General features: G+C 39.7%; 1 protein-coding gene across 1 annotated transcript in view; it reads left to right on the top strand.

The window, feature by feature from the left end:
• Nucleotides 1–422: 422 nt before the first annotated feature.
• Nucleotides 423–14,441, top strand: part of TGFBR1 (transforming growth factor beta receptor 1) — a 35,602-nt gene continuing 21,583 nt past the window's right edge. Inside the window, exons 1-4 of the mRNA XM_039712053.1 lie at nt 423–616; nt 7,375–7,626; nt 8,007–8,249; nt 14,202–14,432. Coding sequence (XP_039567987.1) covers nt 529–616; nt 7,375–7,626; nt 8,007–8,249; nt 14,202–14,432 — 814 coding nt within the window. The 5' untranslated portion in view covers nt 423–528. The remainder of the gene's footprint in view (nt 617–7,374; nt 7,627–8,006; nt 8,250–14,201; nt 14,433–14,441) is intronic.

Below are 14,441 nucleotides of genomic sequence, written 5' to 3'. Positions count from 1 at the left end.
TCCGCGCCGGGACTGGCCGCAGGACTGGCCGCGGGAGCGCCGGGCTGTCCCGTGCCGCCGGGAGCTGGCGGGGAGCGCGGGGAAGGAGCGGGAGAGCGGGGAAGGAGCGACCGGCCCGGGGCTCCGCTTGGTCCGCCTGCTCACCCGCAGCGCCTCCCGAGAGGAGCAATTCCTCCGCTACCGCTCCGCTCCGGAGGCAACTCGAGGGCTGCCCACAGACTCCCGCACTGCCCTCCAGCGGGGCCAGTGCCCCCGGGGTTCCGCAAAGCAGAGCTGCCAGCGGCTCCCTCACCGCTGCTGCCAGCGCCTCAGCCGCTCACCCGAGCACTCTCAGAACGCCCAGGGGCAGGGAAACTCCAAGCCCCCCACGCGAGTCCCTCCGGGATCTGCCCCGGGGGGACGCTCCCGGCTCGGCTCGGCTCGGCTCGGGAGGGCGCACGCAGCGCGAGCGCCGCGCCGGTCCCTGGGCGGGCGGAGCGGGCGCGCGTCGCGAGGCGGATCCTGACTCCCGGGAGTCGCGGCCGGGACATGGCGGTGGCCGCTCGGCGGCCGCGGCGGCGTCCCTGGGCCCTGCTGTGCCTGGCTGTGGCCGCGCTGCTCTGCCCTGCGGTGGGCGGTGAGTGCGCGGGGGGGCGGGGGGCGGCGGGTCCCCGCCGGTTCCTTTCAACAACATGGCGGAGGGGCCGGCTGGGGCGGAGTCACCTCCCCCCACCCCCGGTGTCCGAGCCCGGCGGGGACCGCTCGGCCCTTTGTTGGCCGAGAGCGGCGGCGGCTCCGCGCGAGGGGCGGCGGGGAGGGCTCCCCTCGGCCCCTCGCCCCTGCTGAGCAGCGCTTCGGGCGGTGTCTGCCCTGGCTCACTTTGTACCCCGATGTCTGCCCCGCTGGGTGCGTGTGGCCTTGGCCCGCGAAGGCAACTCAGGTACGTGGAGCTGGCGGAGCTCCCCCGTCTGTCTGTCCGCCAGCCCCTGAGAGCCCCCCCGGTTCCCGGGCGAGGTGCAGCGGCAGGAGCGGCAGCCCCCGGGCCGCTCGCAGCAGTGCCCGGGAGGAGCGGCCGGTGCAGAGACGTGTTGAGTGTCCCACGTCGCGGAGGTGACAAGGGGCTGCCCCCGCTGTGCTGCTGTCGCGGTGGTGGGGGGACAGGTGAACTTCTGGTCCAGCACGCCCTCGCCTGTGTGTTGCGTGAGGATCGAGCCGTGTGGAAGTTAAATCTTTGGGTGAATATTGTACAGTGAAACCGTTGTGTTCCTCCGGTCTCCTGTAGCTGTGTTTTTTTGTGAGAGAGATTTGATATCAGAGCTGTGCTGTTGCAGTGCTGATGCATGAGTGGAGTGCTTAACAGCATTCATAAATGCAAGATTTGGGTAGTTTTCCTTCTTCGTTTTGGTTTTTGTAAATGTTCAGGTTGTTCCACGGTTAGCAGTTTGGCACATATGGACTAATGGATTGTATATTGCTTTGGGTTTTAAAGAGGAAGTGGAGAAGCACCACAACTTTTTCAGTTACAGCTTTGAGACATCCCTCAGTCTGGATCTACACATGCTGTACATAATTCAGTCTAAAATGGTACTCATGCTAGAAAAAATAGTTGCTTAAAGCATCACTTGCTACTAACATGTAATGTTAATCACCCATATTCTTACCGAAGGCGATGTAGAATCTCTGATGTGGAAACAGTGAAATAACAGTTTGAGTTACCTATGGGTTGTTCTTGTATTCTTGAAAAGGTGCAGCAGGCTTTAATAATTTAAAGCTTTCTTACGTAATGCATTCAGTTTAGCTATTGAAGGAAATTTTAGCTCAATTTGAGCTTTGAACTTTTTCCCTTTTAATGCCTCCCATCAATCAACAGTCGTCTCTTAATCTGGGGCATGAAATTAAGGTCTAAAAGCTTTTTGTGAAAAAAAGGCAACAGACTTCCATACAAAACCTTATGGGTGGAAGTGGTGACGTACTACCTTTTGTTTAAAAAAAGTGAAATCTTCTGTGTGCAATGGAATCAGGAGAAATCCAGGGTTCCTGATCCATAACTTATCCAGAGGCCCTGTTATGGGTAAGGCAGTTAATTTGCCTGAACGTTGTGGTCTAAGTTGATAAAGTAATTCAAGGTATGATTTGGCTGCTAGTACCTCTTATTGTGGGTTGACAGAAGTTGGGCATTTTCTGATTGCCTCTGCTGAGGCTGTTCTGCAATGTGCTGATGTTACTGTGTGGGTGAGTTGTCTTGCAACATGGTTTATACGGAGGTCAGGCATGTAATGAATCCCAGCAGCTAGCTGAACAGTAGAGCAGCCTTAATTTTTAAGACAGAGTCTGAAAATAAGCTTTGTGGTTTTCACTGTGTAGGCCGTAGTCTTCAGTCTTCTGAAGTTTGGGGAAGTCACCACTTGGAAACTCTTGTGTTCAGACAGTTGCTTCTAACTGCAAATAAAGATAGCAATCTGATATGGTGCAATAAATTTAAAAGTACAAGTAATGATCTTTCTGTTTTCATAATGCTTGTAAAATTATTATCTGGGCTTTTAATTTTAGCTTTCTTCAGTTAATTTGGTTTTTTTTTAAAGCATATTCTTCTACCAAAGGAGAAACAAATTGTTTCTGTATAATGTTCTAAGAGGCATGAACATATCTGTGGGTAGTGTTTTGGATAGAGGGCAAGAAAACTGAAAGTGCCATTTGGCACCTACATTGCAGGGAATATAATATCACTTTTTTAAAGTTGGGATTTTACACAAGTAGTTTGTCTGTTTTCTTAAGTGCATCACTTTGACAAGACCTGCTGTTTGCAGGAAGGAAGTTTTGCTTAACAAACATGGCTGAAATCTATGTGCAAGTTTTCCTGAAAACTTGATACCCAGTGGTGTTACTTTGCACCAGTGAAACTTAATTAGTGCCTTTGTGAGAAGAATGTGTTAGTGAAGGTCATGAACTATTGTGGTTTGAAAAACTCTACCTATGTCCCAGATATTTTCAGACCTAAACCTTTTTGTATCTTGAGCTAAAAGAGTTCACAGATGAGTCAGGTGTATTGTTTGATGGGATTGTCTGAATTACAGAAGCTGACATTGGCACTAAGTTCTTTCCCTGTCCAATAAAAGTTGCCAAAGGGAAAAAAAAAATCAGTGAGCATTACAGCCCTCTTGCTCATATCCCTAAAAATATGGTTTTGTCTCTTGCACATCACAGCCTTGCTCCTTTATCCCTTGAACCTCTGCATCTTTTGGAACCAAGAACTGTGATTGCTCTTCTGATGAAGTTCTACTTTCTGGTGAAATTTTTGCTTCAAAATTTGTGTTTTCCATGTAGGAATATTTATAATATCACGAGAGAAGTGTCTTTTTCAGCGAAATGTTGCTTTTGGGTGCTGCAGCGATTTGTCTTTTTTAATTTGTGAAGCAAAGACATATATTATTGATGTATTAACAACATGAAATTGTTAATTGCTTGCAGTAAGATGTAAGTTTGAGGTTTTTTAGAGCACCTTACAAATTTTAACTTTGGTACTGCTCCTTGTTAGCATTCTTTCTTTGGAAGCTGATGTCTCAACTTACAATTTCCAACTAAAATTCTTTGGCCTAAGGTGGTGTTCTGCACTAAACTGGTGGAAGTACTGATGCAGGATGTAAACAAATGTTATATAGTTATTCATAGTGTTTTATGTAACTAAAAAAAGTCTTTCTGCAACTTTCTTTCTTCAGAAAGACAACAGATACAAAAATGACTGTTTCAGTGGATAACAGTCTGGCTTTGATATAAATTTGTAAAAGTTTTGTGGTTAGAGTGTACTTAATTCTCTGTTCACATTTTGTATATAGTGTTAATATCTGAGCTCCTGGGAGCTAGCTGATTTTAAGTCTTGTCAAGCTGCATAATTTCAGGGTTTCATTTATGCAGCCAGCTTGCTTTACCCTCACTGGGGGCTTTCCAGACTGCAACATTCATGCAAGAGAGACTTGGTAAAGTAAAGGCAAAACTGTCAAACTCGGAGTCTGAGCAACTACACAAGTAATGGTATTCAACACAAGATGTTAATCTTGTGGTATGAGATATGAGAAATATGCTGTTGATAACTTGTATTACATGATAATGTCATATTGCACACCCCCCCACTTTCACAACAGCATTGTCTCACTGTTTCTTTTAAGGTAGTCAGTCTCAAAAAACAGAAATTACTATGTAGAGTGGTAATAGTGCAGTGACAAAATGCAATGCACAAGGAACTACATTGCTGTGTTGACCCAATTTCTGCTCTTGGCTATGTCCCTGATTGTCTGTATGGCTTCCAGTGCATTTGTTTAGCTGTTTGTACTGTCATTTCCACAACCTTGAATCATTTAAACAAATATGAACTTTCACTAGTTGGTAATGGAGTTTCATGCTGGTTGTTCCATCCAAAAACTCTTATAATAATTAAAAAATAGTTCTCTGCCAGGGACAGACTTGATTGAAAACGTTTTTACTCTTCTTCTTGTGGTAGTAGATTGTTTAAACAGTGTTTACCAAATGCATTGAAATGTGTTTTACCTGAGAGATTACTGGCTCTGGAAGATCAGCTTACATCAGAGTTGTCAGTTTCTCATCCCTTTCTGTTATCATTCAATACTAAAAATGTATGTGTTCATTAAAGTGAGTGTGGAAATCTGTCTGGCTTCTGTCTGAGTTTTTGAAATTACTGTAACATCTCTCTGGGAATAACAGAAACTACTTGGATGAAAAACAAAAAATTCTATCTCCAAGAGGGATTTTTTTTTTCTTTTATATCAGCTATAAGTGAAAACACTTCCTTATAGGAATTGAGTGATTTAACTATAGTTGGTCATTGACACCTCATGCTGGTGTTAAATCTCATCTATGATGTGTTTGTGTAGTTGTAGTTTGTTCTTTGCACACAGATAACTGGAGAATGAGATGTGGGCAAGGATATTCCAGTTCCTTATTTTTGCCTCCTGGTATGGATTGTTGCTGAAGATGCTGAATTACTCTACCTTTTACTAAAACGTGGAAAATCTACCCTTACTTGCTCAAGTTGGAAGGCATGAAGAACTGTTAAGTGGCCAGAGTAGGAAGGGGGCTGAAGCATTTTTAATGAGTTGTTGGGTTGTTTTTTTTAAGAGTGTGTCCACTAGAGAGCAGCAAAAACCTGTATTCCTAGAAGCAGCTGATTAGGCATTGTTTTCCCCTCTTATCGGAGGGGGAGAGTAGCTTCAGAAGGGAGTAGTGATTTATTTAGGCCGAGGAAATCATTCCGATGTAAGTGACAGTGAATTATGTCTTGTCAGGAGACAAGAAGATAGTGGCATCAAACCAGAACAAAAGTGTAAATTTTATTAAATTGCATTAAGTGGGAATTCTGTAGCAAAAGAGAGGTGGGAACAAAGTGAATGAGGAAGATAGGACGCAAAATGCTTTATTTAGTCGTGGTTGGAACGGTGTGTCTCTACAGCTTCGCAAGATGAGAAAGATGAATAAGTGTAACAAGGGCAACCCAAATGTAATTTTTCACTTCAAGTAACTTGGCCTCTGCACAGTAACTTAATGTAAATGTATCTCACTCAATATCTGTCTGTTGCTGTAGGCATTCAGATGCATGTGCAGTTATGGTGAGCCACAATTACCGTCTAAGTAGAAAAAAGTCACAGATTAAGCAAGTGAGATAAAGGTGTGCTCACTTGAAAAGTTGAACTAGTGTGTAAATATTTTTGGAAATTTTTAATGGTTTGGATAGGTTGAAAAATATTTGTTCAGGCATGAATTACCAAAGGGACAGCAACATGAAAATAAATGTTAAATTTTCTTGCAGTTAAACTCGGAATAATAAGATTTTCCTTACTTCCTTGATGAGGCAGGGAAAGATTTGCAAAAAGTGATGCTGTTAAGCTTTACGTTTCTGAACGCCAGTTCTCATTTAATCTACCTTCTGATTATTTTCTTCAATAATCTTCATAGAAAAAAAAAATCAAATCTCATTTGTACGGTTTTCTTCCTCCCTTTTTCTGACTGGTCTGTGTGCCGGTGAATCTCTCTGAAACAAGGTCATCTTTCTATACTGGGTCCTAAGAATTTGATCAGATCTCTTCAGTAACAGTAGAAGATGATTGGCGGTGATATACTTTGATTCAAAATCTTGGGGGAAGGGGGTGTTTTAATAGGATGTTTCTCAGGATTCAAACTTTGAGATTACGTACATAAGTATTTGAGATGAGATTGCCTTAGATTTTACACCCCTCTCTGTCACTGGTTATCATGGATTTAAATAAATGGTAATCCATGTGGTTATATTAAACTTTTGAACTTAGGTGAAATGCCAGATTTCATATTTGGGGGACCTTTTGATTGCCACCTGTTAATCCCCAATCTTTTTGGTGAGCTTTTGTATGTAGCCTTGAAAGAGACTATTTTTATGGCTCAGGACATTTTTTGCTTTTCGATCATAAATGTTGAAGATTTTTAATTTGAGTAAGTTCTGTATTTTAATGTTTCTGTGTGCATGTACACAAGCTCTAGGCCAGCTTTTACTCTTCCCTGTTGAACAGGTGGATCAAGATGTATTGATATTGTTGCTCCTGCACTGTTTTCTGCATAACTTTGGAGCAGGAAGGAGTGCAGAAAGAAATTAGAAGTAGTAGTCTTCCTTCTCCAAGAACTTCTGCAATGTGAAGAATGAAACCTGATCATCATAGAGTGATTAGCCTGCCATTCCTGCTTCCTTCTCCATGCCCTCTTCTTTACTATTGCAATTGATAGCTTTAGTAAATCACCACCTTGAGTAATATAAGAGAGTGTTTTTCTGTGGCTTCATAAATAACAAGTCTAAACCACATTCTGCTTCTGTGAAAGGATCATGCAGAGTTTGGTTTTTAATGAGGATTAAGCTGGTATTTGCCCTTTTGGCACAAAATGGAAACTATCAAGTAATGCATAACATACTAATCTTGGGTAACCAGCAGCATCTGATTTGTCACTTACTCAAGCTGTACCTGTGGTTATTGTCAAAAAAAAAAAGGCATAATTTGTATTTGGTTTGAAAATAGCAGTCTTGCATGCAGTGTTCTTTTGAAAGTCTAGAACTTTTTTGTAGGAGGAACTGTAGTGGTGCTGGAGGAGCAGCTTGGATTTTAGCCTTTGTCTTTTAATACATTATTGTGTAAAGACAGATGACTTCAGATCTAAATTTTACTTTCCTCTGCTCATCTCCCAATTTTGTTGTCCCACTAAAAGGCCTAGTGGAATTGTTGTTTTTTTAGTGTTGCTGTTCTGTGTTTATGTAACCAAAACAGCCTCCTAGCATTCTGAATTTGTATTTCTTTAGTAATTCAAATTGCTTCTCAGCTCAGAACATGTACCAGTACTAACATTAATGTTTTTTTCTCAATGCAGAATTAGAGTGTTACTGCCAGCTATGTACGAAAGACAACTTTACTTGTATGACAGATGGAGTATGTTTTGCCTCGGTAACACGAACTGCAGACAAAATAATGCGCAACAGTATGTGTATAGCAGAAATTGATCTGATTCCCCGAGACAGGCCATTTGTTTGTTCCCCCTCCACCAGAGATGGAGTCCATACTGTGTCTCATTGCTGTAACACACCTCTCTGCAATAAAGTAGAACTTCCAATTCCAACACCAGGTAAGGGGATTGGGATTTTTTCTCTTTTGTTTCTTTTTTTTTATTATTTTTTTCAAACAAAATTCTGTAAGAGTGGAAATGTAGGTAAATTTGAAGGCCTAAAGTACACCTTAGATTCTGTAAAGACAATTTCATGATATTAGAACAAGATTTCTTATCTTCTGGATAGGGATGTTAGGGACAGTTTTGAAGACTTAAATGAAAATTGTAAATAAGCACATTGCTTTTGTCCTTTTCAGTACTTACTTTGATTCTAAAAACAGTTACTGTGCAAAAGCTTTAACAAATGCATTAAAATAATTTGAGTATCACTGTGGAATATTGTAAGTTTAGTAGAATAAAAGGAAATTAATGGTTTTATCATTTTCTTTAACTTTCAGGCCCTAGTCCAGAAAAAACAGCTTCTAACCTAGGACCTGTGGAACTGGCTGCTGTCATTGCTGGACCTGTCTGTTTTGTCTGCATTTCACTGATGTTGATTCTATACCTTTGTCATAATCGTACTGTGATTCATCATCGTGTGCCAAGCGAAGAAGACCCTTCACTGGATCGTCCCTTTATATCAGAAGGAACCACTTTAAAGGATTTAATTTATGATATGACAACTTCAGGTTCTGGGTCAGGTAATGTGACACTTCTAGTAGTAATTACTCTGTGTTTAAGAGCCTTGTAAGACCACTATTTTTTTTAAATATTGTCAAATCTACTTAAACTTCTAATTAACTGGAGAAAATACTAGAAAAGCAACTTCCATGTACATTCAGTCAACATCAGTGAAAATTCAATGTATAGAAATAAGTGAAGAATAAGAATCACTGAATTGTTGCTGCCCTTCCTTATCATTCTCAAAGTAGCCTGATTTATATAAATTATATAATTCAGGGAATATCGCAGTCATCTATTGTAAACATTGTGTTCTGTAGGGCTGTCATTTACCTTTTTTGTTCTGTTCTATCTAAACAACCATCTTCTGTGGTTTTTAGATAATTTTGTAAAGAGTATTCTTTAGCTTTAAATTGAAAAAAAATTGTAGCTATTGATGTATGAAGAATATTCTGAGTTAATATTTTACCAGTTCTTTCCTTACAGAAGATATTTTTCAATTGCAAATAGCATTTCTGTATATAGAATGGATGTGATATGCAGACCGTGTCTGTCCCTTAATTTTGTGTTTTTTTTGTTTTAATTGTGACTTGAAGAGATGTTGCTCTGGGAAGATGAGGCATTAGACTGTTCACTGCATAGAGTTTCAGCTATTGTAACTCTGACCATTAATTGCGTATAGGATTATGGTGGTCTGTGTCATAGAAATGTAGTTTAATAGGTGTTGTTAGGGATGATGTGCCAGGTAAATCATTGCATAAATTAATTGATCTTTGGTCAGTGTTAGGAGGGGAGACATCAAATTGTGTACTGCAACCTTTTACCAACCTTCTACTGTATAAAATTTAAATAATTTAATATTGAAAATAGTTCCTACTACTTGCTAATGTACGTGTTAAAATATCCATGCCCTTTCAGAACACTTTCTACAAAGAAAGACTGGTGTTTGATTCTCAACTGCTGTGTCTTTTTTTTCCCCAGAACTAGAAAAAATTTAAACAACAAAACCCAAGCATCTAGGTTGTTTTTCTTTTCCAAAGACTGGTAAAACTATTCAGAGTCCATTGCTTTGTCAATAAAATTAATGTAACTTGCTGAATATGTTTAAAATCTAGATCAAAAATTCATTTTAGTGATGTCTTTTCTAAAGAATGTGAGTTTGCACTAGGTGTGTAGGTTGTTATGTTTCAGCTGAGAAAGCTTTTGTGTGTTCAATAAGATTTGATCCTGATAAAGGTAAGTTGTTCTCTGGTTAGGACTGGAGTTTTAGTAATTTGTGTTCATATCAATTTTCTCATTTACTAACAGGAGTAACTAAGTCAGATGATGAAAGTGGTTCCTAGAACTTCCAATATATTGGGCTAGAGCTTGATAAATGCAAATGCTGGGCTTAGGTCTCCATTATGTTTGTTCTAGGAGGGATATGCAGTAGTCACAGATATAGATAATATAGAGGAGTCGGAGATTTACATATCATGGAATCCAGAAAGGTTTGATATATAACTGTTACACTATTAGAAGTGTAACACTCTCTACTTACTGACTGCAAATCTAGACTTTTCCCAAGGAAGGCTGAAAAAAATTTCTAATTAAAATTCAAACTTAGTTGTTAATTGGTCTTTTCATTCATTATCAAGAACAATCCTCTGGGTTTTATACTGGCCTTCTTACCTGTAGTGATTCCAAACCCCTCTTTTTGTTTGAGAGCTCTGGAAGTACTCCGTCAGATTAAGCTCTTGAAAAGCAGAGAATCCAAGTTGAAAGAAACTTATGATTATTCCTCTGGAGCACATGGGCTAGAAACTACTGAACCTTCCCTTGCCTATTTGCAAATTACTCTTTGAGTAAAAGGAGCATGCTAGGGAATTGCTAAGCTTTCACAGCTGAATTCAGGGCACTCAGGCTGGTCTAGATTCCCAGAGCACCTGCCCTACTATGGTATTTGAGCATTGGCTAATGGTGGATGCATCCAAGGAGCAAAACCAACAAATGTGGTTGAATTTGACTTATCCCTAAGGGAGCCTCTTCACTAATTTGCTTTTATGCTTGAAAGGCTGTAAAACAAGGCTGAATGTTTCCTTAAAAGGAATCTTTTAACTTCAGCTGCAGTGAGTTCCATGTTGTTGAGCTATTTGTAAGACCGGTCTTAATCTCATTTAGTTTTCTCTACTTTACTTTGATTATGACAGTGAAATAGGAGATGCTCCAGGTTCTTACTTTCTGTAACATTGGCATTGTTTGTATTTGCAATAACTTGTGTCACTTTGTCTCAAAATCAGTCAATCAATGACTACAAATTCACAGTGCCCTAGAACTTGAATTGATAACTTTTGTGTGTCCTGAAATATGTCTGCAGCATTTGAATCTCATTTAAATGTGTATTTTTATCCAGACTTTGGGTACAGCACATTTAAAGTTGAGAAGACTGTACCTTTATGGAATAAACTGGGAGTAGGGAAAAGGGTCTCCAAAGGGAGAAAAGTCAGAACTGCTAGTTAAAACAGTGCTTATCCCTGTCAGAAACTGAACTGACTGAAAGGGATTATGTTGGGACAAGAGGTTGCCAAAACACAATAGAAATGTACAAAACAGGCAAAATAATCCAGACCCAAGAGGCACAGCTAAGGAAATGTTTCGTTTGGTGACACAAAAGCCATGTTCCCTTCTTAAATTCATGCTGAAAGACCAGAAAAGCTCATAGTAAAATAAAAAAGATGCTACCAATTTTGTTAATTCAGTATTCTCTGATGAGAAGTGTATAAAACAGAGAAATAATGAGAACTCTAAAAATGACCTTCCTATTCATACCAAAAGGGAGTAGGATTCATTTGTTGTAATGATGCTAAAGCTGCTATTAATTATTCGGTCTTGACTTAACATTAGTGTTGCCATGTTGTTCCATGATGAACAAGACCTGAAATAAGGAGATACACCATGGAAGGAATTAATGAAACATCTGAAATAGACCCTTCTGGCAAAGCTACAGCTTCTAAGAGAAGGATTTCAAAGCCTCTTGGAGCTGAGAATGATTTTCAGATCATGATGCAGATCTCTAAATATCAACTACATATTGAATAGACAGATGGGGACGCCCATCTGTTACTGTCTTAACTCACAAATGACGAAGTCACTTAGTTACAAAGGAGTAGGAAGAATTGCCAATAATGAGGAGAAGCTTTGCATGGTATTGGTAGGCGACTTCCAGCAGGAACTTAAGCTATTTAGAACTCTAAAGGGTCACAGAAATCAATGCAAAGTTGAGTCAGTTGAAGTGAATATAAAGCTCCTTAAAAACTATTTTGCAATTAATACAAGCTTGAAGGGAATAAGATTTTTCACAGTTCATGGAATGTTGGGGTTTTTTTATTACTCATCAGAGGAAGTCTTCTGTGTAGAGACTTATGAACAAGAACAAAATTCTAGCCCCTACTTTTGTTGGCTACCTGTAGTGCTCTAGAACTTACTTCGTTCATTATCCAATTTAGTTACAAACTTCTTATGCATTAGAAAGTCGCTGCACTAATCAGAGTACTCTTAATATATGGAAAAGAAAATGAACTTTCTCTTTTTGTTAGACATTCAGAAGGATTGAGGGTACTTTATGATATAAGAAAATGATAATGAAGGTTTCAGGAATAAGTCGGATGACCATGGTGTCAAGGATGACCTAAATACAAGGTGTCAGACACTGAGCTGCTGTTGAATTTAATATGGGCTCAAATTTTCTTGTTCTCCTGATTGGCACACTGGCTATCATCTTTCTTCATGCACAGTTAAAAGAAGGTGTATCCAAGAGGTTGGAGTACAGTTATGCCCAATGTGTGTGTGAAAGGTTGAGGCTGTAGCTGTCTGCTGTGATATGTTTTTCAGGCAGTCTGGTTTACAGTACAGCACTTGCTCAAGCTCCTGGTGATACAGGGCTGTGTATCTTCTATAGCAAAATGAGGAAATTGCTCAGTTACAACAGAGTCTGTAATGAATTGCTATGAATGCAAGATAAATATGGAATCCAGTCTTCTTAGAAGAAGCAGTAGTAAGGGCAAGATTAGCTTCAGATAAATAGAAGCAAGTTGAATCTTATAAATATTGTAAAAATAAATATAGGAGTAAGTGGATAGATCACAGTAGGGTTTTTATCCTACTGTATTAACGTGCTGAATGGGAATTTGTAATGTGAAATTGAAATGCATTCTGTCTAGAAGGTTTAGAGGTTAGTATATGTTTAGCTGATATCCTTGGACATATATGTTAAATAAGGAGGGATGTCTGTAAAAAGTGGAGCAAGTTAAGTAGTGCATCTGAAAGTGGGAAAACAAACAGTTTTCTGATACAACTGTATGGCCTATCACCCATTTCAGGTACACAAAATCAGCTTGTATTTGACATATGCGTATAGATTTTGCGGTAGTGCATAAATTCTAAGGAAGAAACTTTCTCTGACCAATCAAGTAAAATTTTACATTTTGAGGGTTTAGTTTGATCCTGTGATTGTTTTTGTGTGGCCTCTTCTGCATTTCAGAAGTCTCTTCATAAGGAATGAAGGTTAGGCTTTTCAGAAGAGCCTCTATAGTTTGGGCAGGCAGCACAATTCACCTGAGGACTATTACAGCAAAAGTTTATCTTTCTCAATAAAAATTATTACAACACCTGACAATGATTAAATTGCTGGTATGGTATACATTTTTTTTCTTTCCTGTCTTCACGTAGGTATGTTGTCAGCATAGACCATGCAGAAAATTCCTGTCGGTCTAAAATTTTTGAGAAGCTGTTCTGAACACTGCAGTGTTTTAATTTGCACTTCTCAGACTGAGACGCAAGCGTGGCGATGCTGCCAACCAGATCAGATGTCCTTCTAGTGCTGCTGTTAGCAAAAACTATCCAAAGGTGGACAAGAATGAATTATCTGAGCTATTAGTTGGGATTTATTTTTTATAACATAAGGAAATGCAGGTTTCTGTCAGATACTGGAACAGTGATTATAGAATAACAGATTACTTTGTCAAGTATTTGGTTAAAGTGAAATAATCCTGTACCAGAAGAGCTTATCTTAAGCAGATAACCTGGCTGATGTTTTCATCCTGCAGTGTGGTATCAGTGTAGAAGTGACAAGCCCTGCAGTTACAACAGGAAAGATTTAAAATTTTAAAAAAACCCAGCCTGGTTAAAGGGATGCCAGTGCTGCTTGTTGTATAAAACTACTGAAGTGTACTGAAGAGGTACTCTATATTGAAAGCATGTAAATGATCCAAAGCTGATAAAACCCTGATGAATGTAAACATTTCTCTAAATTATAATTACAGTGGGATGCAGAAGAATGGCCTGTAAAGTGGAAAGCTTGTATTACAAGGATGTTTTCCTATTTTGCAGTAACTCAGGATTATTATGATGCTTGGCACACTTGGGCATGAGTGGATTTTCACCAGTTGGTGTTGCTGATAAGTGTGTTTTAACTAACTTAGAAATAGACTCACTAGTGATAAGCCAAGTCAATTAACCAGTAGCAAAAGTGCTCTTAAATTGCTTTGCCAGGAGAGGTATGGGCAGATTCTTTTTCCAAAAATAAAGGAAAAAAACCTCACTTTAATCACTAACAAGCAACCCAAAAAAACCCCTAAACCTGGGTTTAATCCTGACTGCCTCATCATTACTTCTTTTTTGCATTTAAATAAAACTTTAAGTCTCAGCAAGTGACAGGATTCCTAACTGAAAGAAGGTTTGTGTTGTGCTTTTGACAACCATAGAAGTAGTTTGTAGCATAATCTCCATGACTGCTTGTTAGCTGACCTTTTAAGGGTGAAGGCAGAATCTTACCTATGTGTTGCTAGCAGTCCTCAACAAGCAGTTAAAATCTTAAGAGTATGTTCATTCTATGAGAAATACTTTAATAGAAATAGGATCTTGTATTCAGTGTGTGGGATAAGTACTAATTCTGTAAAGTGATATTTAAGGTAAATGTAAAACCTTCTTTTTAGGTTTACCTTTACTTGTGCAAAGAACAATCGCAAGAACTATAGTACTTCAAGAAAGCATTGGTAAGGGTCGCTTTGGAGAAGTCTGGCGGGGGAAGTGGAGAGGAGAAGAAGTTGCTGTGAAGATTTTCTCTTCAAGAGAGGAACGGTCATGGTTTCGAGAAGCAGAAATTTATCAGACAGTTATGCTACGCCATGAAAACATTCTTGGATTTATAGCTGCAGACAACAAAGGTTAGTGAC

Source organism: Passer montanus, unplaced genomic scaffold (assembly GCF_014805655.1).
Source record: "Passer montanus isolate IOZ18808 unplaced genomic scaffold, ASM1480565v1 scaffold26, whole genome shotgun sequence".
NCBI lineage: Eukaryota > Metazoa > Chordata > Aves > Passeriformes > Passeridae > Passer > Passer montanus.
The sequence above is the reverse complement of the archived record's forward strand: the minus strand, read 5'-3'. Positions and strand labels throughout refer to the sequence as shown.